This window comes from Molothrus ater, chromosome 5 (genome assembly GCF_012460135.2).
Source record: "Molothrus ater isolate BHLD 08-10-18 breed brown headed cowbird chromosome 5, BPBGC_Mater_1.1, whole genome shotgun sequence".
Classification (NCBI taxonomy): domain Eukaryota; kingdom Metazoa; phylum Chordata; class Aves; order Passeriformes; family Icteridae; genus Molothrus; species Molothrus ater.
Genome location: NC_050482.2, coordinates 39808665 through 39836146, shown reverse-complemented (window position 1 = coordinate 39836146; position 27482 = coordinate 39808665). Strand labels below are relative to the sequence as shown.

Here is a 27482-nt window from a genome sequence, read left to right as displayed (position 1 = left end):
CACTACTGTGAGTTCGGCAGCTTTTCATTAGAAGGCACAAAATGGCCAACAATCTTCTGTTACAAGGTCTTTTAAGACTAAACTATCCAATTAAGAACTGACACCTAGATTATTTTCCCTTTTAACCCAATAACTGATCCCACAGAGCCCGCAATGCAGAATTTTCTGCCCAATCACAAAATGCCACCCAAACCCATGAAGAAGAAAGAAGAAGAAGCATGAAGAAGAAACCCAGGACGACACCCTGTGCCCTCCATCTTGCTTCCATCCACAACATACTAAAATCCCAAAACCTAAATTTCTCACCAAGTGACACACCTACACTACTCTCTATAATCTATTTTACACTTTTGTGAATTCTAGTCTACCTTGAAGTCTAGGAAACTTATTCCATGAATGAGGGTCAAAGTCAGTGCTCCCCTGGGGGTCAGGGCACCTCAGAGCAGACAGAGAAATATTCCCGGTGCTCTGGGTTTCCATGAGTGGTGAGTTCTAGAAAGTTTGAAGCTGCAAACCCTGATCTTTCATTTCAAAGAAACGGGAAGAAAACCCTTAAACAAATAATGTAAAAAATCCCATCAGATATGTCCTTTGAGTCAGTTCATGCCAGCCAGCCTGGGTTGTACCTCCTGAGAATGACTGCTCGCAATGATTGGTTTTTGAGTCTCTTACTTTTTCCTTACTTGCCTAACTCAAAGCTCAGATTTGTGAGACTGCTCAGTCATGCAGTAGAAGAATCTCAGAGATGACAGCTCTTGCCCTCAGCTACAGTGGGATTATCAGGCAACTGCTCTAATGGTTTGTATGCTGATAATTAAGTCAAGATAATGATCTGAAATGACCAAGTAAAATGACAAAAAGCCACGTGGAATAGTGGCACAGGCGAGAGGAAGAGCTATCTTATTTTTTTCTCTTTTCACCTATGCATTGCACTAAAAGCTCTGGCAACACACTCTGGCATGGCATCAATAATTTCTTTGCACTTGGATTTGAAATGTCCATGTTGACAACTCTTCTCAGCTATTTTCCTTACAGTGCATCCTCTGTGCATTTATATTTCCATTTATATTTTCTTTTTCAATATGGTGTCACACTTCCTGTGCGGCCAGTTCAGCAGCAAGCATCACTGAGTCTCAGCATGGTGCTGGCTGTGGCTCCCTCCTCTCTCCAGCACATTCCCACAGCACATGAAGAGACTTCGGGCTTTTGAAGCAACACAGTCAATCCTTCATGGATGAAATTCTTCTTCTACGCACAAGAAATGCAAACAAATACTGAAATATTTTTTGCAAGAACAAAGTTTGAGTAGTTGATACCTGCACATCCTCAAACCGGGCTGAACAAATATCCTCAAGCCGGCTCTGAAAACGGCGGCTGGTACTCGTTCATTCATTCACAACGCCCGGTTCCACGGACACTCACCATTGTCCCACCTCTCCAGCCCTCTTTTCCCGCCCGCCTCGGGCCGCCTGTGCCGGCGCTGCGGGGCTGTGCGGGGAGGCGCGGGGGAGCCCCGGAGGCGGCGGCAGCTCCCGGGGGGCTCGGATGCTGCAGCCCCTCCAGCCCCTCCGAGCCGCCCGGGGGCCGCACGGCCGTGGGCAGGGGAATTGTACGGGCTGGAGGCAGCGCCGCTGAACATCCAGGTCACGCCCTGGTGTCCCCTTTTTATTTTCTTTTTTCTTTTTCCTTAGGAGTGGGCGCGAGGGAATTAACGCCGAGCGAGCCGCGAAGCAGCGGCAGCAGCATCTGGGGAGCCGCGTGCGTGAGGCAGAGGAGGCAGACGCGATTACTTCAGAATTTATTTAAGGACTGGTGAAAACCACTGCAGCGGCTCCAGGGGAAGTCCCCGCGCCGAGGAGCGCGCCCAGCGCAGCCCAGCCCAGCCCAGCCCGGCACTGCCGCGCCGCTCCCTCCGCCTCCACCTACACCCCCGCCCTCCGGACCCGGCACGGGGCTGCGACCCGGCACAGGGCTCCTGCCGCGCCGGGCGTTCCCCAGTGTCTGATAATAATTACACGCCCGGGCTATTGAGATCATGGCAGGTTTTATCCCTGCTTTCTCACGGTCGGATTACCGCAGATGATACGCTTTATTACGCTCTACGGTTAGAAGAGATGTCGTGGCGTTTGCCTGAGCTCCTTGAATTACAGGGTGTAGTAGCGTAGCGCTGCCGTGCCAGTGTCGCTGCCGTCCCCGGGCGACGCGGGGCTGGCAGCGGTGCCCGGGGCGCGGCCACGTGCCGTGGGTGACCCCTGCCCGGGGCTCTCCCGCTCCCCGCTCCCGGCTCCCGCTCCGCACGGCTCTTTGCACGGTGCCAGCCGGGCAGCGACAAGCCCTGGGCAGAGGATTTCTCTCTGTAAAGCAGAAAAGCGCGTTTGCTTTTTGATCATGCAGGCAGTCGTGCGTGCGTGTGGACTTAAGTCACGCACAGAGGCATAATTAGCCTGGGAGGTATCGAAGAGCCGGGGAAGCCAGATACCGCTCAGTTAAGTTTAGCAAAAGATAATAAATAAAAGAGAGATGCTTTCGCCCTGCCCCCTCCCCCTGTGATGGTTTGCCTCCAGCTGCAAAGATGCTGTTGCTCGAAAGGGGCTGCTGGAGCTTTAAGAGCCGCTCCCCCCCCTCCTCCTCCCGACAATGGTCTGAACCGAGCTCTGCTTCCCAAAGCAAAATTTGTAATATGCCATTTTTCCCATGGATGCTTCTCCTCTTGGCTGCTGACGAAGTGACCGAAGAAAATGTTGAGGTGCCAAGCAGCGAGACTTGCCGGAGGACGGGTGCGGGGGCTTGGGGTTCCTCGGAGCAACGCCTGTGTCACCATTTCTAGGAAGATGGTCCAGGAGTGCTCGGCTGTGTGAGTCCCCGCTCGAAGCCGGTGGAGACTGCGGTTGTTATTGATCAAGTGAAATAGCAGACGCCGAAATAAAAGATACTAGGTACTGAACCTTCTATTTCTGAGTTAGATATTCCTTCCTTAGCTCCGATATCCTCAGGGGATGAGATGCAAATGCAAAATCTAGCTGTCTGCCTCTTGCTGTAGCACTTGTGTGGTATTTAAATGCATTTCTGTAATGGGAGTTGGGGGATTTCAGACTGAAAAATGTGAAATCAACTTATTTTGTTTGGTTGTGGTTAAGGGAGGTAGGAGGTGAGAGGGATGACATAAAGAACAGATAGTTGGAATGAGTCCTTTTTCTAAGGTACTGTGCGGATCACCCCTCCTGTGTGGAAGGAGTGCAGGATGCTTCTGTTAAAGGTGATATCATAGTTTAGTGGAGGCTGGCAGGTAAGGAGTTAACTAGGAGGAGGAATATGCATGTAATGCAACTCAGACAATAGGAAGGATTTTCCTTATTGGAATTACACTGTGCTGCCTAAGAGCGATCCTGCTGAGGACATCTGAAGAGACATAATTGCAGTAAGATCTGGTTTTATCAGTCACTATATCTATTTAACGATTTGGAAAAAATAGCTTGTAAATGCAAAATACCCAGAACGATCCAATGAAATGAGTTTTCAAGCTGATGTCACTGTGGACAGGCTAGAATGTATGGTAGGTAGATTTCTACTTCTTTTTCCTGCAGCAAAATTATAAGTAACTTGAAATGACTCCTCAGCTGTGGTGTGCATATCAAACACAAGAGCAAGCAGAAAACAAGCTTTTAAAGCCAGTTATGGATAGAAAGGTGAGGGGCTAAAATTAGATTCACATCTAAGGTGGTGGCCTTCAAGGTGAGCAAAATGAATGCTTGTCTAAGAGCCTTTGTCAGGCAGAAGCCAAGTAGCTTTGTGTCTTCTTATTCCCAGAGCTTCCCAAGTGAAAGAACTCCATCTGGTAAATAATTTCCAGGCTAAATGAGATTGCAGAGGTGTTTGTTACAATATTCACTTGAATAAATAATTCTAAGACTCTTGGACAATTGAGATAACAGAAAATGGCAAATAGGGTGGGGTCCAGTTAGAAGAAGGAAGACAACTTTTTCATTTTCCACCTCTATAGGATACATACCACAGAAATTTTCAAGTAGTTTTAGAGAAAGTCAGTATTGAGGACATACTTTGACACCTGGTCCATACATGATCATAATCAGAGAGAAGTTAATATAAGAGAGTTGCTATCAATTAATTTGTTAATGGAGTCCCTCCCGAAAAGAAGCTTTATATAACTCTTAACCAAGGATGGCCATATCCTGTGCTCTGTGCTGGAATTTTTGTCCATTCCCCTTGTCTGGTTGTTTAAACTGAGCTGCAGAATTCCTAATTGAGCTAATACAGAGTTCACTCTTGATGGAGACATAATGCAGCTAATGCTATAGATTTGCTATGACATTTTTGCATACAGCCTGAAAAATCTTAATCACAGTGAACCACATTCTTTCTCCCTCTAGTAAGACAGATTACTTTTTGCCAGTTGGGTGTCGTGTGTTTAGAGGGGAAACCTGTTCATGATTTCTGGTAATACAGTAGGCAGTGGTCACATAACATCCATCATGCTCCCTGGTATCACAAAACAGGCATTTGTGATCTTTATGCCTTTGTTTGGAGGGAGTAAAATGACAGAAGATTGATGGCTTGTCTATGTTAGTGACTTTTTCAACCATCTGTACTGATCCAAAGTCATTGAAGTCTATGAAGAATTTCCATGAATTTGAGTATTTGCTGTGTTTGATTCCATTGAAATAACTGGAGAAAACACTGAACTAGGAACCAGTCAACCTGGAAAAGGCTTTGTAGTAGATGGTGCAGTAGATACACGATGGACAGGAAAGATAATGTGTTTTGAGAGCTTCAGTGTCCTGCTTCTCAAGCTGCCATTGGGTATGGCTGTGATGCCTGAGCACTCAGGTCCAGAACTACTACTAAATAAGAGTCTAGGTTTTGTTTTTAGAAGAGTTCTAAAGTTATTACATTACCTAAAAGTCTATTTCTAGGGAGTGTTTATGTGCTACATGGATTTCAAGGGAAGCAGGAATTTGCCAGTATTCTGCTCCCCCTTCAGAACCTCTCCAGGGGTTTGGATAGTTGCAGGTGCTACACAAGTTCACTGTATGTTGCAGTCCTTGCAAGTTTTGGATGCTGTAGGGGCACCCTGCCCAAGGGAATTGTAATATCTGCTTCATGGCTCAGGATGGATCTAAGGAACAATGATTATATATTAACAGTAAAATGCTGGTGACTCAATGCATCTTTCATTGAGGGATTGCTTTACTTACATTCAGGATACTGGGTAAAGTGATAAACTTTGTACTATAGAAGTAGTAAGCTCAGTATCAATGGAGCTTTTATTTTTCTATTTAAAGAAAGAGAAAAACATTTGAAAAATCTTACTTTTGTTGGCATAGATCAGTCAAGCATAACTTTAGTTAAATTGTATTACTACAGGGCAAGTCAGCCTTTTTCTGGCAAAGAACACAAGCTTTCCTTCTTTTCTTTTGAATGAAGAGGTATATAGTGCCCATTCAGCTATTAATGTCAGCTCTTTCAGTTGAAGAATATGCCACCTTGTTTATTCCTTTCTCTCCTCTCCTTCCTCTTCTTTGCAATCCTTGCCGCATGGGAAGTGTTGCACAGAATGATGTACAGGAGAGGATATTCCATTATCATGGACTTCTGTGGTCTTGAAAATATGGGACAGAGATGTTTAATCCACCACTTGCAGTTCTTAACACCCACTGGAAAGAAATTCCAGCTCCCTCAGTGATCATTCCTCGCTGCCTGTGTTCCACTTAACATGCCTTCAGGTTGGAGTAGATGATCTCCAGAGGTTCCTTGCAACCCTGAGTATTCAGTGATTCTCTCATATCCTGAGAGAGCAAGGTGGCTGTCCACTCCCTAGTGGGTTGCTGTAGTTACCTGGCCTATACCTCACTTTCTCCTGATGACCAATTGGTCAATTCAGGTCTTAATTACCTGCCCACCTTCTACTTCCATTTCCCCCCCAGCTTCTTCTCTGCTGTTTTCTGGGGCAAAAGCCTGCAGTTCTCTGGTGGCACAATGACCTGCAGTAGCTTGCCAGATGCATGGTTAGGCACCACTGGTATAACCAAGTAGGATTTGAGTTATCAAGTCTTGGTAAAGAAATCCTTAGTAAAATCCTTCAGTGGGAATTTACTCAGTCTCTGCAAAGGTGCCTCCTTATGGCTGGGTACAGATACATGAGTTTACTCAATTCAACATCATTCATCATTCCTTTGAAAAGAAGCAAAGTCTGTGGTTTTGGGTTCTTGGATTTGTTTGGTGGTTGATTTGTTTGAGTTCTATGCCATGGAATTACTCCATGTGGAAAGACCTTTGGAAGTCATCCTGCACAAGTGCAAAACTTGCTCAGTGCTGGGCCAAGTGCAAAACAAGATGAGTCTGTTCACTGCAGGTTTGGAAAATAAAAGAAAGTTCAGTGTTAACTGTAATTTTCAGAAATTTAAGACAGATATTTATGCAGTCCAATTTTGTCACATTTAGATTTTGTCACATTACCTGAAACTTTTAAGAGTGGTTAGTTTGCAATTTAGAGTTGTGACAATGCAATTCAAGGTTTCCGTTTTAAACTTCAGAGATAGAATTCTAATGCTTCATGTACATTGTTAATTGTCTTTGCTTATTCTCCCTTTTTTGTCACTGTCAGCTCTGAATTCTTTTTCACTAGCAGGACTCATCAAAGAAATGTAACTGCAATTGCCTTGTGGGAGTTGGTAGGGATGTATAGATTAGGGAAAGGGATACTATGCTGGGATAATGAATATCTGAACATAGGAGCTGGCATGTGCAGACCAAGTGGAGAGATTAAAATATATGCACAGACTCGAAGATGTTTATGCATCTGATTTTCAATGTGCATTCAGAGTTGAATGAGAAACTAACAGCCTATTAAACTATACAAAACCAATTCCAGAGACTGGAGGGCTGGGAGTCTTCATTCCAGTCTTTGATTTTTGGGGGCATTCCTGAGCATATGATTATATTCCATCAATCATATGACAAGCTGATAAACACAGTTAGAAAACATGGACTATCCAGATGTCAGTTGGATGTGCTTGGTCTATCTAGCAGCTATGGTTTAGAAAATCAAGTTCTCTGAGCCTAGCCAGTTTTTGGAGCAGTAAGAATGGAGAACAAAAAGGAAGCTTAATGGCAGTCCTTTATTAATCTTCAGTTCAATTCTGAGTGGAATTGATATCTACATGTTTAGTAAGAACTGAGTACCTGAGACAAATACCTGCTATGTATGCATGGATCTGTACATATATCATTAAGTCCAGGATGCAGCTGTCCTGTGCATATATAGGGAAAGATATCTGAGTTTTTTCAAAAGTTATGTAAATGCAGAGATCAGCTGCAAAAGTATGTGTGGCAGGTAGTTCTGAAGAGTAATAGAAGTGGGCCTGCCCACAGCCTTATTTTGAGCCTTTTAGAATGGTAGCATTGAATGTGGCTGGGTCTTCCCTATAAATACAACTGAAAAAGGAATATATTTTTTGCAAAAAGAATGGCTTATTCTGGTTAATTTATTAGAGAGATCACTTTCAGTGTTTAATGATTGAAATTCTTCCTGTATAAAATATACTTGATCTTAACACAGATTTATGATCTGTGATAAGTGGGGAAGAGTAGGTAGATAGAGTGATTCCTTCTAATTTCATTGTATGAAATATTTCAGCTGATTATATTATGAAACCAGACTAAAAATTGTTGGGGTGATGGAGGTTTTTAATCATCAAATTTAGGTTTAAAATTCAAATTACATAGAAGGAAAATCAGAAATGGCCCTCTTTCCCCACTGGAAATTTTAAAAATATAATTCAGGTTACTCAGGATATCACCACATTAGCGATCAGACCAAACTGATCATACCAGTACTATTTTTATGTTATGTTTTAGCATGAATCCCTCAGTTGTTTCTGTCTGATTCCCTGAAAGGAATTTAATTTACATACACCAGAAGGACATAGATGACCAAGACAACACATCTGTATGTGTATGCAAACTAAATTCCTTTCAGGGATAACTAAGCTGGGAGCTGACTCTTACATTTAAATCTCCTGACCCTGTGTGTGAACCACATCATCCTGTGGTTAGTCAAAGGTTGCACACACACATGCACACACCATCAGGAAATGTCAAGAACTCTTATAGCTCTGTGACATATTTCATTTCCTGTATAAAGATCCAAATGCATATGTGCCCTTCTATTTGTCCTCAGCTTCCAATCTTATACTACTAGGCTGTGATCAGTCTGTTTGCTGACACTCCTCCTCTGTTCCTGTGAAGTTCTTCCTCTGCTTTAACCTGCCCTAGCTTTTGTTGCAGTCTCTCTTGATAAGCCTTCTTTCCTTTTTTTTTTTCTTCATTTAAAAATTCTTCAAATAATCTCAGTGTTTTGATTCCTTCCTGCTGTCAAGCAGGAAATTTGTAAAAGGTGTAATAAAGTCCTGGGGAAGTAGCTCTATTCTTCAGCACATGCTTGGGAACAGTGTTAAATGGTGGCTGCCTCAGGACATTGAAAGCATCCCATGTGTTGGCACATATAAGAGTGATAAATGCCAAGAAAGTTTTAAAAAAGGAAAACAAAAATGCTTTTCTAAAGGCAAGAAGACACAAGTTATAGTAAATCGAACAGCGTGGCATAATAGGTCTTTCATGAAAGGCTGTAAAAAATTTTCTTTGGAAGCCCCACAGCAAACCTGCAGTTGCTTGAGATTTTGTTACTTTTTTGTGTCTTGGTGACCCAGAGACACTTTGAGAAGCCAGGTTTCCTTCCAAGTTGTTTGGGGTCCTCATGGACCCCCACAAACAATCTGTGTGAGGTCATGATCCAGGATTCCCTCCCATATCTCCTGCTCCTTGCTCTTACAGGAGTCCAAATGTCCGTTTCTATCATACTCTACCAGCCTTTCTATGTGGCTCAGGTTAACAGACTGCTGTGCTGTATTTCTCTTCACTCTCGGGGGAGGGAGAGGATGCAAGTGGTTCCAATGGAATAATGGCAGTGATCTCCGAACTCCCAGAAAGCGATGTACATCACCAGGCTGACTGCAAGAACTGCTGTACTTTTAAAGATTCTCCTGGGGCTGTGAGCTGTGGGAGAAAACTTCCAAATAGCAACTGCCTACACCAGGAACTGCCCACCCATTCGCTGCCTTCTCTGCTGTCTTAGTCATAGCCCAAGTTTGTTACTTGTGCTGTCAGAACAATGCAGTCCAGGGATTCAAAATAAGAACAATGCATGGCCCCCTGCCTTCCCTGAATGCAACAGCTGAGAGGGACAAGATGTGATAATAGTGCCATGAGCATTCATGGATTCCCTTATAACCCCACAACCACTTACATATATGGCTTCCCACATCCACATAACGACTTTAAGAGATTTCCTATCTAGTGTGAATGCAAGGTGCTGAGGCAGCAACAGCTCTCCACACAGAGCTTTCCCTACCTGTTCTCACACACTGAGCAGCATTCCCGCAAAATTGTACCACTCTCACTCTGCCGCAGCCTGTGTGCAGGGGTAGCAAATGCTGTGCCCTTCACACCAGAAACCATGTGTAGCACATTGGAAGTAATTTCTTGAATGATGAAGCTTCACCGATGAGAATCCCCTGGGACAAGAAGTGTGACCCATGAGATGTTGATGATTGTGAGGCAGAAAGGATTCAGTGACAATCCATATTGTTAACTTTGATCTTGGAGAATGGGCATGCAGAGACCATGGTCTCTGGCCACCTGGTGCATGCCGAAAAGTTATCATTGAACTGAGCAAGTGGCAGATGGCCTTGGAATTTTTTTACTTATCCCTTTGCTCACTGTGAACATGACCTATCCCAAACTGGTTAGCCACAGGTGGGAGCTGAGTGGAGACTGGTGACGGCCCCTTGCTGAGTGCACTGTACTTACACGATGTTGTGAGAGGTTCCTGGAGGCAAGACAGGCTCCCCTGGCTGGCATCCCACATCCCAAGGTCCCTGGGGACAGTGGACAAAGCAGTCAACATCAGCAAGCTCTCCTAAAGATTCCTAAAGCTTCTCACTGTACATGAAGGGGGGTTTGAGATTTACGTAAAAAGCTTTGGAGCTGAAGTATGGGACTAGGTGATGTTATTGCTCTGCTCAGGACAGATTTAAGAAACAAACAACAGTGATTCTGTTCCTGGTAATTCAATTTGCACAAGATATCATAGGGATGTAATTAGCAGAGTTTCTAGTTCTTGACCTCTTACTGAACAAGCTCACTGGAGAATAACTTCCCCTGAGGATGGGAATAACTAGATAGAAAAATAGATTAACCTGGCATTGTTAAGGCAGCATGATACTGGATCAATGGTTAGCCTGAGCTGTACTGTAGAATTGCCTAGAGGAAGACAAAATCTGGCAATTAGTGGCAGCTATTGACATCAATACCAACAATTCAACAATGAAATTAAGTAAGAGAAGGGAGAAAAGCAACAATAAGGGAGACTACAATTGCAGAGGAAGTATTTTCTGTTATTTTAAGAGAGTGTTATTTCCAAAACTATTAGTTTAAATATTCTGTAACCCTCCATCTCCTTCCAGTCAGTCTTCCTTAGTTTTGGGAAGCGCATTCAAAGTCTTTGCTCTATGGAATTAGTCACTGTATTTAATCCCTCTCTATTGATCATCTGATTAACATTGCATGCAAGTTTAAAAGTGGGAACAATGCAATAATCTACTAACTGTGTCCATGTGACAGAGTTTATTATTCCTCTTATGAAACATCCTGAAATGTTTTCGCTACTGAAGAGCTGTTCCTTGATTTGTGTTTGTTTTAAAGAAATGATGTGTGAAGTGATGCCAACGATAAACGAGGACACCCCGATGAGTCAACGGGGGTCCCAAAGCAGTGGCTCGGACTCGGATTCTCATTTTGAGCAGCTGATGGTGAACATGCTGGATGAAAGGGACCGTCTCCTGGATACCCTTCGGGAGACACAGGAAAGCTTGTCACTTGCACAGCAACGCCTACAGGATGTCATCTACGACAGAGATTCCCTCCAGCGACAGCTGAACTCAGCACTGCCTCAGGTATGTTGTTAACAAAGATTCTTTCTTTTTTTTGCTTAGGTTCACTAATTTTTGAGTTAACACCAATTACTTTAATCATAATCAGTATGCATTACTTGAGGTCCAAATTTTGCTCCCATTGATGTCAGCTGCAGAACTCCTATTGAATTAATATAACCTGGTTTGACCTCTATGGGACCTTTTTTCATATTTAAGAGTAGGAGTAATGCTGTTGACTTGAAGGAGAGCAAGATGAATGCCTGTAGCTACTGGTTCTTTTGGCTGTTGCTCTAGCATTTACAACAGGTGAGGGATCATTTAAATAAAAGATCTAGAGGTAGAAATAAAGAAAGAAGAATGAGAATGTTTTCTAGAGACTTCTAATAAACAATAAAACTAACTAATGTAGTTAAATAAGGTACGACACAACCCCAAAAAAATAACTGATACCTTAATATATTAATTCAATTAAGTTTAAATATTTATATAAATCTCATTATCTGAAGTTACCCTAGTCTTTTTTAGGAACTTCAAAACTGAATGTCTTCAGTTAAAATACTAGTGTGATATATGTCAATAATATGTGTCAATGTAATTGTTTTTAATATACTAGAATTAAAAGCAAAGAAAGATTTTACTTCAGTCTGCGTATGTGGCCAGAGGTTAGAAAGATACCATGATTCAATATTCAGATTTACTCCGTGTTGTTTTCTTTGTGTCTCTCAGCTGTCATGTATTAGAGAATGTGACCATGAGGGCCTAGGGAGGAATTAGGAAGTGTGTGGTTGGAATAAAGAGGCAATAAGGATGAATGAAATAAGTACAAAAATTTTTAAGGGTAGAAGAGGAGAGTGGCACCCTCTGGAATAGGGAAAAGAAGTTCCCTATTCAAGTGCTAACCTCAGTAGGTTTTTGAAATATCTTGGGATAGGACAAAATGAGAGAGAGAGAGAGAGAGAGACAGAGAGAGAGAAAAGAGAAAGAGAAGAGAGATAGAGTTCCAGACAATAAGAATGCCTGCAGCTGTTTTGGGACAAACAAAAAGTAGTAGCAATGATCTTGATAAACTGTAAAATCAACGTTGTTTTTTTTTTTCTTTTTTTTCTCTTTATTTGTGGGCAGTTGAGCTTCTTTTTACAGGTATCTCTACATAAAAGAGTAGAAAAGAGTAAGTGAAAGACAGTATAAATCCTTTATTCAAAGATTTACTGCTGGAAATCCAGAGAAGAGAGGACACTCAGCATCTGTTAACACATCCCTTTCAGTGTGCTGAAGCACTCTCCACTGAGCCCATAGTGAGGTATTTTTGCTGGGCACTAGCAGGTGTCTAAGCCCTAATAAGTCTTGCATATGCAGAACTCCTGCTAAAATACTGGAGACTAGCTAAGGAAAATAATAGTCATTATAAATGCCATACAGAGCCAAAAAGAAATAAATTCTAAGGAAATGGATCACAATAGTATTTTATTCTTTATTTCTTCTAGTAAGAAATAAAGATTAAAATTATATTTTGTTAGATAGTTTTGAATGATAGCTGTACACCTGCTAAAAGCAATAGATTTGTCAGGTGAATGCTTTGGTCTACCATGGACCATTAGGAATGTGTTTCAGGTAGCATTCATCCTTACATCTAAGAGAGATGTAGGTTTCCCATATGAGAAACTGTGTGACACACTGATTACACCTTAAAGCAGAATCAGGTTTTATGTCCATCAAATATGTTATCTAGATCTTCATGTAAGTGATTAAATTCTTAAAAGTACAGAACACTGGCTTAGTAATATAACATTTGAGTAATAGAGTCTTTCAAGGATGTAATTTTCATATCACTGCCATACTATTTAGTTTCAATTATGGACTTGAGATATTCTATATAGTACTTTCACAGTTTTTTGGTTTATTGTTTTATGAATGGCAAGCTTGCCTTGCTAACTGCCTGTTGCAGCCTTCTAACAATGTATTACCTAGGACTTCTTACCTAGTGGAGAGGAAGAATTCTCTCTTTATTCAGTTTAGGAAGAGAATATATAAATATACAACATCTATGTGATAATTATCATGTAGTTGGGGCATCTAATGAGTCTTGCGTTATCAGAATTTATTCTTTTAGTTCTTGATCCCTCGAGTGGTTTTCAAAATTCAGTTATTTCTTAGTATTTACATAGTGCTTTATGAGTAGAAACTGTGTATTGACACCGTTGTATTCCAAAGCATTTTTGTTAGGACACTGTTTTTGCTTATTGTGAAAAATACGTTCTGGAAAAATCATTACACTTGTAATAAATAGAACCAGCACAAAAAGAGCTTGCATGAAAACTCAGCCATTGAAAAATCTTGTCTGATGGGAAATAGGAAATCATAAATAACATTAAATAGGAAGCTTGTGTTATTAGTTAATGCTGTTATAGCTGTTAGGGCTGCAGCCAATGACTGTAAATGTCTTTAAGTTTTTATACTGGTCTGCACTGCAACAGAACAATGTACAATTAACCATGTCTTTCAAATCTGAGTTACAGAAATATAGTCATCATGCTAAGTTCTATCATTGAAATAAATTTTATTTTCATTAGATTGGCAGTTTTAACTTTATGAACATCTGTCTGTAACTGAACAGCTATGTTTGAGGAAGGAGGGGAAAAAGTGAGCAGGAAATTACAGATCAGCTAGTCTAAATAAAATAAGAGGGAAGACTTTAATCTTGTTTTGGAGGAAAATCTAATGATATGTCAAAAAGCTAACTTAAAAATATTGCAAGGGTTTATCAAAATTATCTTTATACAAAGTAACTCAACATGACTCTTTGGTACCAGACTTTTTAGATTGGGAACTACAGTATCCCTAATGATATCTTTTGAAGTCAAGTCATTTAAATTACTAATAATGGGAGGTGTGTAAGGAAAAGCAATATAATAATTAATAAGGTCAGTAATAAAGGAGAGAGAGGAAAAATTTTCACTTACAGTAGACTGACAGGATGGAAGGAGAGTAGTAGTAGTTAATGTATTTTGAAGCTTTTATTTATTTGAGCATAAGAAGAAGTATGCTAGTGGAAATTTAAGATGACACAAAATTGAGTTGAATTTTGAACTAAGGGAGTATTATAATACACAAGAACAAGAGTAACAGAGGTGGAATGGTAGTGCATGGTAAAAGGGTGAGTGCCTTATATCTAGCAGGTAATAAAAAAAATCATGACCTTTTAGGTAGCAGTAGTAAAGTGGGAGAATATATGGTTTACAATGGCGGTAGGCAGCCAGTGGGAGGTTAAAAATGGAAAGTATAATTTTGAAATGTGTTATGTAAGAGACTTCTGTTGGAAGTAGGTAAATATTAATGCAGTTAGACCAAGGGGTGGTTTGGCCCTTATTTATCTGAGTTTTGGCTCAGTAGTGATTGAGAGTTGACCTCAAATTGGAAGAGATTAAGAAAAGCATTGCTAGAGGAAAGAGTAAGTAACATTTTCTGTCTGAAAAGACTAATTGAAGATTTCTTATTTCTGGGGGAAACTGACTTGAGAGGGACTATGAGTGATTTCATAGATTTTCTTGGAGAGACAGGAAGATGGAATGAACAGGTAAAGATGAAAAATATTTTAAGCCAAAAATAATGTTGATGAAGGAATAAATGATTATAGGGTACCACGAATAAAGATAGGTCATTCATCAAAAAAATGTCTTGCATTATGAAGGAATGGCATCTTTCTTAGACAAAGACACAGGAAAAACCCATAACTGGTATAAAAGAAGCTGGTATAAAAGACATTATATGTTGTAATACCTTTGCTGACCTGTGAACTGGACCCAAAACACCTCTTCAGATTCTTTATTTCAAACTTTATTTTGGAGATACTCAGAATCTAGTTCACAAGTGATCTTGTTTATTCTTCTCAAAGCTGCCTATTGACTGTGGAAGCTTCTAAGGAAAGTGTGTCTGGGTCTGCACTGCATGATCCCCAACAAAAGGAATTTATTGCATTTAGGTCATGACTCTTAAATCCAAAAAAAAAATTGCTAAATACAATGCAATACGCTGTAATGAGGAAGCATACAATCTAAATACTTAATATTGAGGGTTTTTTTTTTTGGAGTAAAGTAAGGGCTTTTACTGCAGCATAACAAAGTGTTCTACTAAAAAGGTTAGGAACTCTTAACTCCATTTTTGAGTGCTAAAAAGAGGAAAATATTTAGTGATTTACTTAGAAATTATTATTCACAGAATACTTGAAGTAGGGAAGGACCTCAGGAGGTCACCTTGTCTAGCTTTTCTGTTGCAGCAGGGTTACTAAGAACAGGCTGCCCAGGACTGTGTCCAGATGGCTTTTAAATATCTCTGAGGGTAGACTCCACAGCTGCTCTGGGCAACCTGTGCCAGTGCTCAGTCACCCTTACTGTAAAAAGTAAAAAATGTTTCCTGATGTTCAGGAGGAACCTTCTGTGTTTCCATTTGTGTTCATTTCTCTTCAATATTACATTACCAGAAAGTCCTGATTTTACTGATCATTGATGGTAGCAGATTTTATTTTTTAGTGGCTGTAAGTCTTTTCATGTATTGATTATCGGAATCTGCACCTATGATACGTCTTTTTTAGTACTATTGGTTGTCAACTCATTATTTTTTATATGCCTTAGCATAGTTTCCAGGAGGATCTGCTCCATGGTCTTACTGGTCACTGAGGTGAAACTGACTGGCTTTCAGTTGCCTGCATCTTCCTTTTTACCCTTCTTAAAAATTAGGGTTACCTTTCTCCTTTTCCAGTCAGTGGAAACTTCACAGGGCTGAGACAACTTCTCAAATATGATGGATAATGGCTTAGACACTTCATCCATCAGTTCCCTCAGGACATGTGGATGCATCTCATCAGCTGCTATGCACTTGCACTCCTTGTACATAATCTCAAACCTGCTCTTCAGTGAATGGTTCTGCATTCTCCCAGTCCATGCCTTTGCCTTCTGCAAGTCAGCGTGCTGTGGCTGGAGCATAATGTGTAGTTTGCGTGGCTTTAAACAGCTTAACTTATATGAGTTGAATTCTTCTATGTATGGGTATAAACCCTCCTGTCTTTAAAACAGACCTTTTAAAACTAAAGCAGTCTAGATATGTTATTCTTTGGTAGAGATCATTGAATAATTTATACTGAAAGAGACCATTGGAAGTCAATTTTCTTTCTTTTTTTAAACTTATTTTGTTTATTTCCAGCAAGTTTGAGTATGTTGTGATTCGAGTGAATCTCTCTGGTGGAGATCTAAACACCTAGTTCTAGTTGAGTTTAAATTCTTTTGAATGCTGCAAATTTTTTTTTTTCTCTGCAATAGATATTATTGTCAGCACTGTTTGCAAATCTTTCTGGATATCGATGGTAGGATTGTTTGGAGTGTGGAACTGCAATACTAAAAGGAATCTTTTTATGTCCTCTGGTACCCCATAGATTTCAACTAAATTGTAATTGTTAGCTACAATAATTCAGTAATAAAATCAGTAATAGAAATATAGTAGTAATCATTAAGGTTTTATTTGATCTAATAACATACCACTCATTTAGAAATGCTTACTGGAGGCATGATAGAAGGGAAAATCCAAAGAGGGAAGTGTAATGACCTTGTTTTATTGAACCAGTTTATGTAATTTGATCAATGTTAACCTTTAATAGAATTGTGATTAGAGAATTTTGTTGATAGACTTGCATTTTCTTCCTATACAGTGAGCAATGAATTTTTTACTGCCAGAGACAAGAAAGGTATAGGGAGACAACAGTAAATCAGTAGGGCCTTATTCTGAGGTTGTGTTTTCTGTTTTAGATGTGTGTGCGTATAGTACATGGATACAAAATACTGGCATTGCACAGATACATGTATAGATACAAAAATAAAATAGCCTGACAGAAATAAATACACAGATTTAAACAGCATTCATTAAAATAGACTTTGTTTATTTAGGATTGGGCATTTGCTGTTTGGGTGAAAATAATAGCTTGACCCACAGTATTGTTCTCAAAACAGTTCTTGTTCCTATGATGAAGATGGAATGTTGGCTTTTTTTCACTCTTTATTTCTTTCTGGCTGTGCTGAAGAACACAGAGTACCAATGGCATCCTGTATATTTGAATGAATAATCAGGACTTTTTCTGAGGTTCTAAAAACATCCTCTTGTGTGAAGGACTTCTGTAAATTCTCCATCTTTTTTTTTTTAATCTTGCAAAAGTATGCATTTTTCTCAAATTTCCAGGGAATAACTTGAGAAAAATTCCAAGTAGTGAAATGGAGAACTGAGTGAGATGTGTCTGAGGGGAAAGTTCCAAGTTTTCTGTTTCAAAAATCCAGTGATATGCTCTGTATTCATGTGTAAAAACTAAAGCTTGAGCCAGTGTTTGTTTCTATCTCTGAATTTCCTGTGTTTTATAGTTTTGCTGGCTACTAAATATAAACATGTTAATTTTCAGGTGTTCTGAATCCATGCAGTTCCCACGAAAATCAATGCAAGTAGCAAGTGTTTGTGACTGCCAAAATTAGTTTAGATTCCTAAATAACAGAAATATTTTCTTAAACAAATTGGAATGATGCTTTTTTGCTAATTATTTTAGCGGTTTGTCCCAAGATGTTAACATTGGGGGAAGCATATTGAGATGTATGCAAAAAATCAGATACTAACCATAACTATTAGTTCTAATAGAGTAAATATGGAAATACATGTTTTTACAGGATTTAAATGTAGAGGGGAGACAGAGCATCTGGAAATCAAAGAAAACTTGGCATTATAAAGTTGCAATAGTTTAAGTGCAACACAATGCTGAAGTATTAGTTGTGTCCAACCTTACAAATGTTTAGGAAAAATTTAAGGTTTTTCTTCCTTGGTAACAGAACATGTAAGGTAACAGCACATGGCAGTTGTTTTTTTTTTTTCCACATAAAATTGAATGAAAGTTGCTTTCATAGTGTTAAATACCAATTTTATTCTATTGGATAACTCCTAACTAATATTATCTGATAAAAGACAGATTGAGGTATCTGTGATGTAAGTAAGACACTGCTTGAGCTGGGTTCTCTCTGGACTATCTTTTTTTTTTTTTTTTTTTTAACCACCATCATATTCCAAACAGAGCTGTAGGGGGATATAAGGGAATATAAGAAAATAAAGATAGTGTAGAAAGTAATCTTACCCTGAAGGACTTGCAGCTGGGCCAATTATCAAGGATAAGGAGCAGGCCTTACTTTTAACAGGCCACAGATGTGACCAATGAGAAGAAGAGTGCTATAGAAGAGTGGGGTGGCTGGTTGAGAAGGGATGTGGATTTAGTTGGCTGCTTTTTGAAGAAGAAAGAGTCAGTGCTCTGAGGAGTTGCCCATGAGAAACACCAAGAAGGTAGGAAACTTTTGTGCTAAGGAGGCAACAGTATGGAACCCATGCAATAAGATGACAACACAGAGCACAGTTAAAAGTATAATTATACTTACAAGTAACAACTTGAATTCTTTTCAAGTGTATTTCCTCGCTGTTGTGAAGTTCTGTGTATACAGTAGCATATCACAAATAATTATAAGTGGAGATTTTATCTTAAAAGCTTTGGGCTTCTTAATAAATACTTGATGACTGAAGAAGGCTGATGTGGCAATCCAGCAGAGGAATAAAATGGGATATGTGGAAAAAAGACAGAAACTTAAATATTTAGAGGACAAAGAACATGTGGTGAATGCCTGAAGCAATCAGCAAGACTATGTACTCCCATTTCACTCTATATCTGCTTCATAAGCATTGATATCAATTCTTTTAGCTTGAACCAGGTACATCAACTGCTACATTAACTATTGATGGCTCATTATCTGAAGGTTTAGAAAGACACACAAATGAATATGAGGAAAAAATATAATGGTGCTGGTCAACAGAATAGAGCACAGATGGTTATCCAAGTCTCTATATATTAAAAAGTTGCCATTAAAATTATAGACACTGTAGTTTTAATAACAGCCATAGTCATGGGTTTTTCCCCCTAGTTTTCATAGCACCTGTAGTCATGCCTCTCAGTGTTTAAGAAGCATTTGGACAATGGTTTCAACAATGTGATTTAACTTTCGCAGCCCCGAAGTGGTCAGGCATTAGAACTAGATGATTATTGTAGGTCTCTTCTAACTGAACTATTCTATGCTGTTACACAGTGAGGAAAAACTGGAAAAATTAGTGCAATTTTATAAAGCTTAAATGTGATAGTTTACTTTTTGCTCATGTCCTTCAAAGTGGATGGTAGAGGCTGACACATCATCCAAGAGCATTGTGAAAACATACTCCCTTCTTTTTAAGTTCTCTATTAAAAGCAAAGGAAATGCATAATATTTAAGAATCAGCTTTTAGAAGTGCCTTATTTAGGCTATCTTCTATCTTAATGAATAATTTCCCATAATGTGTATTCACTCAAAGCCACAAAATTATCTTAGGGGCATGTTTTTTATTTTAAAAGTAGGGATAATTTATTTCTTATTGAAGTGTGTAGAGTTTTCCTGTTGACTCTGAAGAAATAGGTTTATTTTTATTGATAAATATGTATCTTTCATATGATCCCCAGGAATCTGAACTTCTACATATAGAAGTTAAGGGCCAGTAACTTGATTTAGTGTAATGTAATATTTCTGTATTCTACTTAAGAATCTGTTCCAAATAATCATTTGCTGAGTATATCTTCTTATCCTTTAAGTTTTTTTTCCTATTTAGGATCAGATTATAGGCTTTTTTCTTTTAATTATTATTGGTGAACTGCATTCTTTATCATGTATGAGTTCTTAAAAATCCCAATTATACTGTGACAATTGATTTGTTATGACAGGCAGTGATCTGTCAAAAGAGAAAATATTAAATAAATCTTGGAGACTTACAGTAAGGTTTTTTTGTTGTAGGTTGGTTTATTTGAAATTATGAAGTGACCAAAATTACAGATTTGGTTTTTTCCTGCATTGATTTTTTTTTTTTGATACTCTAAGCGGAAGGGAGCATAGAGATAAGGGAAGGAGCAATAAGGAAATGGTAATGCACAAGTGGATAAACCATACTTCTCTATCAAAGGGATAGAATTCTCTAAGCAGGGGTGGAGTCAAAGTCAGTAAGAGCACAGGAGGTAAAGCCCTCGGCCAGAGGGCTAGGACAATCAGTGTGGAGGGTTTTCCACTTATTTCAATCACTGGTAGAACTAGTCCTTCAAAGAGCAAGATGAGCAAGGGGACAGAGAAGATCTGGGAATGATGGTGACAGTGGCTGAACATGAGCCAGCTGTGCCCACGTGGCTGAGAAGGCCAATGGCATCCTGACCTGGATCAGCAATAGTGTGGCCAGCAGGCAGGGCAGGGATTGTCCCTGTACTTGGCACTGGTGAGGCCACACCTTGAGTCCTGTGTCTGGTTCTGGGCCCTTCACTGCAAGAAGGACATTGAGGTGCTGGAGAATGCCCAGAGAAGGGCAACAAGGCTGGGGAAGGGTCTGGAGCACAAGTCCTGTGAGGAGTGGCTGAGGGAGCTGGGGTTGTTTAGCCTGGAGGAGAAGAACCTTAGGGGAGACCTTACTGCTCTGCACAACTGCCTGAAAGGAGATGTAGCCAGGTGGGCATTGGTCTCTTCTCCCAGGCAACAGGGACATGACAAAAGGAAATGGCCTTAAGCTGTGATGGGGGAGGTGCAGGTTGGACATCAGGAGGAATTTCCTCACTGAAAGGGTGATTAGACATTGGGATGGTGTGCCCAGAACGATTGTGGAGTCACTGTCCCTGAAGATGTTTAAGAGACTGGACCTGACACTGTGCCACGGTCTAGTTGACAAGGTGATGTTTGGTCATAAGTTGGATTTGATGATCTCAGCGGTCTTTTCCAACCTAATTGATTCTTTGATCAAAAGTGCTCCTGGACATTCGCACTAGCAAAATAAGACTCATGAGAGTATCTGAAGTACAAAATTCTGATTTTTGTATTTTTTTCTGTCATAATGACAAATACATTGTAGGTATTGAACACTGAGGCAATTACTAAATTTAAAAAAAAACAAAAAAACAAAACCACATTTTTCATCTCCTGGAGTAAAACCAAAACCACTTTCTTTAGCACTATGAGTACAAGTGCTGTTTGGGACAATGTATTTTGGAGATAGAACTTGGGGATTATACTAAGTTTGTATTTTTCTACTTCCTCTGCTTAATAACATCAGGCTGACATTGGAAATAATGAATATCCAAAACATTAAGATATGTTGAATGCATTTGCAATGTTTTCTTTTCTCAAAGGTGAAGGGTTAATATTATCTCATATACAACAAGGGGCTTATTCACCAATTATATCTTTGGTCAAAGCACGTAAAGACAATACCTCTGAATTTGTGAAGACTAAGTTCATGAATAATTGCCCCCATTAAATTAATTCTTCATTAGCAGTAAAAGCTTGATATTATAAGTATTCCAAAAAAGACTAGGGCATTTTAAGATGGAGAATTTCTTCTTCAGTAACTGATACACATTCATATCAGATTCAGATGCTCTGCTGTAATTTGGTTTCCTCTTTGTATCTGCTGTAAACTAGCATAAACTTTGTCAGCCAAAACACATTTAAAATTCTAACCCTGTATATGTGAAGAGTAAATCAACTGACTGTTCCCAATTTTTTATTCTGTTTATTGAATGTTCAACTACCTTCAGTAGCTCATTTTCCTTTCCATGTAACTCTACTTAGGCTCTTAAGCTGTAATACAAATTTAAAAGTCTACTGTATTAAGAAAGCAATCTGTATTTATTGTTCTGTAGTTCTAATGGTTGTCAGGGTGATCTGACTACTACTTCTTGCCACAACTGTGGCATGCTGTTATGAGCATACAGTCAACAATCTAATAGTAATTCACATATATTGTATATATTCCCTACAGAAGCTTAATATTTGGATTGTATGGACAGATCTGAGGAGGTATTGTTTAGAGAAAACTGTAACTTCAAAAAATGCTTTCAAGAGGCAGCACAGTTTTTCACAAATTGAATGACTGTGCCTTTATAAATGCTTAGGTTAAGTCTTCAGAAATAGTACTTTACATGGGCAGTATTTTCATGCAAAACAGAAACCTCTGCTTACTTTCTAAGTATCAGTGAAGATTACATGGGAGCCTGCATTTAAGTATGGAAATTGATAACTGGACTTCCAAACCAAATGGTCACACAAGAGCTCAACCTAAAGCAGACTTGGAAAAATGTGTACGTTTGTCAGAAAATTTCTGATTATACTATTTCAGCTGTGTGCAATTCTTCTTAATATATTCATGCTTGAATCTGAACCATACACTGAGAGTTATTTTCTGGTTTTATGTATCCATAATAATTTGGTTTCTTACTTCCATATTACAATGCTATGACAGCAAGCATTACAAGAAGATCAGTTGCAATTTAAGGTAATAAAAAAATCAGTGTTCTGATTTATGTTCGGAGATACAGAAAAAAGGAATTCTTTATTGCTGGTCATTATTTGTATTCTCAAACATTATAGAGATAAATACTTTCTGGTTTATTCTGTCCAGGGCAAAAGTGATTCTATCTCCTAGAATACTAGCAGATGGATATAAAATGTTTGAAATGCTGCTTGTCCTAATCCAGTACTGCATTTTTGAGTCCTACACCATGACATCTCTTTGCTTTTCAAAGTAATCTTGCTACCTAATTGGCATGGTGTTAATGATGGGCTAGGACTCCCTTTAAAGTAGTCACAAAAGTGTTTCTTCTACTCATAGTTTAGAAAAAAAGAGAACTAAAACCATCTGTAAGTGTAAAATCTATTTTAAAGATGACATCCAGATGAGAATAAAATCTTTCTTTCTCACTGGTTGTTTAAATAAACAAAAAGTATTCGTATGGCACTGAACTGAATGTAAAGCAGAAATTTTCTAGGCCTATACATTATGAACTGGTACATCTTTGCAATTCCTCATTTGAATTTCTAGAGATGGGAGAATGGCCTCAGGCATAACATATAGGCAAGTGTTTCCAAGTTCATAACCCCATAAATTGGTTTCCAGAGTGTACACATACCAGCTGCTCACAAAGAACTATTAAAGCAAGGGCTTAATAAAAGGAGGTAGAAAAGGACAAGGCCTATACTGATATCCAGAATGCTTTCTCAGATTTCTGTCATTTGCAGCTGAGGGCAGGTTTTAAACTTCAGTTTATATGCTAATCCTAAAATAGAAGTGTTTGTATTCCAAAACTGATTTAGTCACTTTTGAGCCTCTTCCACATACTTTGGTTTTTTTTTTGTTTTGTTTTTTTAAAAATTTACCACTTAGTACATCACCAGCTGACATCCTTACCTCCATGAAGGCATAACACATGAAAAATCAGCCACAAGAAAAAAAGGATTTAGATATTTGTATGCCAGTCTTGTATGTGAATGACTTTTTTGAATGCAAGAAATGAAATAAATGTAAGAAAACATACATTATATTTGTTAATTACAAGCTACTGATACAGATGCACTTAAAAATCTGAAAACAGATGTGGCAACATTCAGTATTAAGTTACATTTAGTGGACTTAAAAATGTAAGCAAGAGGAAGATTAAAAGATGATGATACTAATGAATGAAAAATGCTTTTGGGGTTCTCTTAACAGCCCTGCTTCTGAGAGGAGTAAGAGCCCATTGTAGATTGTCCTTGCAAAATTCTTCTGTTGTCACTTTTGCACAGAACATATCCTTGAGTAAGAAAGTAACCTGCCTACCTTGTCTTTCTCCATGAGTCACTTGTGACTCATGATTGTTGTACATTGTCCTCCAGAAGTGAGTTGTTTTGTGAGTATAAAGTGCACTGTGTATGAAGAACTGTGATATAAGTCAAAGACACAGTAGATGTTATTAGAACATTCCCACGGAAGGTTATACATTAGGAGAATTTTAAATGGTTTGTGACATCATCTGTTTTGAAAAGGATAATGCTCTACATGCTGAAGTAATAAATTTTGTTTTCTGACAGGGTGGTAAATTTGTACAAGCTATATAATTTGTTTTTGCCATAGTGTCCCTCAGGATCCTTCTAGTTTTTATTACTAAAATCCATATTTGTCTCTATTGGAGACTTGAGGTTCTTTTCCCATGTCAGGCCTTTTTCCCAAAACTTCTGCGGCTTGTGCCTTCTGAAAGGAATTTATTTTTCATAACATACACACTTGTTGGGAAGAGTTTTAATCACTTTTAAAAATGAGTTTACAAGGAATATAGATAAAGTGCTAATGGCTGAGCATGCCCAGTCTTGGATGAACTGCCAATACTGGAGGAGTTCTTGTGGTAATAACAAATCTTCTGATAACCAAGAATGTCTATTAAAATTCAAGTGCTTCTGCAGAAAATCTTTTCTTGATTTTTATTTAAAAAAATACAGAATTAATGTCATTGCATAATCAAACTGTAAAATGTTCATAGTTATCTAAAACATTTTTTTAAATCATACATTGCATTTTCCATGACAGAAAAACTCTTTAAAATATTTTCAGTCTTTCATGCCACAGTTTTAGAGGAATACTTTGGAAACATTCCATACAAATGCACCTTTGAAAAAGAATTTTAAAAAAAAACATAGAATTCAGTATCAGCCTCATCAGAGGCTTCATTTTGTTAGGAAAGAAATTATTATCTAAAATTTACTCTTTTGACAGCCAGACTTATTTTTCAGAGCGTGTCATGACTAGGTTATTGTTTTTGTGAAGGAAAAAAAAAAATAGAAAAATTAAAGACATTTCTTTACGCACTGAAATATTTTTTATCATCTTAATGAAATGCTTATAGTTTTCATCTATAAATAGCCTTCTGTCTTGATTCTACCTATTTAAAAAGAAAAAAAATCACCTTCAGGTAGAATAAAACATTACAGCTGAAATAAAAAGAATGTTTGGGGATTTTTTCTGTTTTTTGTTGTCAAAGGAATGAGAAAAAAATTGCTCTGTAGTGTAGAAGGTAAAAACAATCTATTAAAAATTAAAACAGTTAATTGCTAAACACTCAGAACAGCAAAATTGGTGTGACTATGGTTTGTTACTTACCCTTGTCTATCTCCCTGACTTCTTCCTTATGTAAATATGATGATTTAGAAAGAGGAGCAGCTAGGACTCTGGCTAGCCATTCATACTCCACTTTTGATAATGATTACTTTAGGAGAATGTCCACATCACATATGTGGGTTTTTTGTCTTTTTTTATGAGATATAAAATTCATCAGTATTTCATGTAGGGGTAAAATTTTATATGTGCCCATTTCTCTTCTGTTTTACTAAAAGGACACATGGCAATTATTCTGCCTTCCAAAGCTGGAAATTCTAGTTCCAGCTTTCTGTTTCTCTCTGTTCATAGCTTGCAAGAAAAAAAGATGAGAAAATACTGTGGTGTGGCTTGATCTCATTAATTACTTTTTTGAAGGCAAAGTATTTAGAAAAAATGAGCCCATGCTTCTATTTAAATAGTTCTTGTTCTGTAGTTTAAAATCATGTTTCCTCTTTTTAAAACTAAAAAGTTAGCTCAGCCTATATGCCCATATAAATTGCCAATATTTAAATACTTTGCACCTGATTTATGTAGGAAACTTCCAGTGAATTATTTAGGGAGCTTTCTGTGCTCACTCTCATCTAAGCAGCTTGGTCTCCTAACCCCTTGTCTCCAAAAGTAATTAATACACTGCATTTGACATTAGTGGCTTTATTTTTGATCCAAAGTCCAATGTCTTTTCTACTACTGCCATGGCACATACAAACTTTTTGGCTGGGAAATCTAATTAATGTTCTGGTTGGTATTTCAGACATAATTGGTCTTTAGGACCTCCAGGAGCTGCATGAGGCCATTTCTTACTAAGCTTTGTATAGAGATCTTTCAAAGCTTATTCTGTCACATTTGGTTAATCTGGAGTTCAGCGAACTACAGCAGTACCTTACAGTTCCTTCCACATTTTGGGCATAGTAGGAACTGACAACCTTATTTGTGCTTTAGTAGCTATGAGGTGTTCAGTATTACTGAGCACGTGGAGGAAAAAGAAAGCGAACCGAAACATCCATTGCAGTTGAAAGGTTTGCAGCTTCAGCAAAGTGGTTGGAGTACCTTGAGAATAACACACAGGATGGTCTCTATATTCGTGCCTTATGGCATTTGGGTGGAGTTTAGTTTCAACTGATTGAAGCAAGCTGTCATTTTACATCTCAAAATATAACATGGAGTTTAATTTAACAAAGTTTCGTAGTTCTGCAGTGTTATTCAGCATGTTAAAAAGTGATGGAAATTTGTACATGGCAATTTAGAGTTTTTTCTTTAAACAGTTTAAAAAACTGTGAGTAAACAGAGCAGTTCACTCTTTTTTTTTTTTTTAAACACAGTTTTGTTGGTAGGAATGCTCCTGAATAATGAAGTTCTTCATTTGTCTATCTGTCCCCTATAGAAGACGTCTCCTTTTGTTCATTATTTACTGTCTCCTCTGAAAAGCTGAGAAACATCTATTTTTTCCTATCTTGAACAGATAGGGGTTGGTTCCATGCTTATTTTCAATAAAAAACTTGAAAATTATTTGCGGAAGTTAAGCTTCATTTCTTAGGACTAAGGAGCAATTGCATCAAGGAGTAAGGAGATAGCCTGCTGTAGATAATTTTTTTTACTTTCTTTGTTCAGGGTCACTCATCTGATGGAAACATTGCAGGAAAACTGAGAGTAATCTTACAACTGCATTCAGTCAATGATGAACAAATTGCCTTTCTTCATTGCACATATGCTGTTCTTGTTCTAAGCTCTCTCCTGTCTCCCTCAAATTGAAGCTGAAGAGAGTGAGGCAGTTCATTTTTTTTGATGGAGAAAGGTCTTAGCCTGAAGCCTACATCTCACATGTATTATATGTGTAAATCCCCCCCTCTCCCAATGTCAACAGTTGTTGTATCATTTTTATTTAGTTTTTAAATTATATTAATTTTTAAAGTGATTGTAACAAGATAGGAACCTAATTAAAATTTTTAAAAACATTAGAAATAAGAGCCATGTTTTGAAAGAACAGCCTTCTTTCAGAGGTAAACTTGTGCTTGTAGGATAATAGTGCATGTAGAATTTTAGTAAATTACAGATAATGTAATGTTGTGCTTCAAACTACCTACTTAGGAATTTGAATAGAGCAGTGAGGAATAATATTCACATTTGTTTCTAGTAATTCAGTCTGCAGAAGTCATTTGAATAAAAAATGAAAAATTTGAGATTGTATGCTTGGAAATCTGTAAATGGGATGTAAGTGTGCAGGGAGGAAATGAGTCTTGTAAAAAAATACACTTGTCTGTGATTAGGAAAAGCTCAGGAGTACTTAGGTTTGCCTCTGATGCCCTATGAAGGCATAGATCAGTCACTTAAATTTGCTGTTTATCAAATTATTTCCTTTCAGTTTCTTTACATTTTAAAGTTTCTCAGATGTAGCCCATACTTTAATCTATCTGGTCATTCATTCATTTCCACTGTCACTATAAAGAAAAC

General features: G+C 38.4%; 1 protein-coding gene across 1 annotated transcript in view; it reads left to right on the top strand.

Moving 5' to 3' along the window:
- The first annotated feature begins 2655 nt into the window (after positions 1 to 2655).
- Positions 2656 to 27482, top strand: part of PPFIA2 (PTPRF interacting protein alpha 2) — a 288359-nt gene continuing 263532 nt past the window's right edge. Inside the window, exons 1-2 of the mRNA XM_054514951.1 lie at positions 2656 to 2936; positions 10780 to 11030. Of these exons, the coding sequence (XP_054370926.1) occupies positions 10782 to 11030 (249 nt within the window). The 5' untranslated portion in view covers positions 2656 to 2936; positions 10780 to 10781. The remainder of the gene's footprint in view (positions 2937 to 10779; positions 11031 to 27482) is intronic.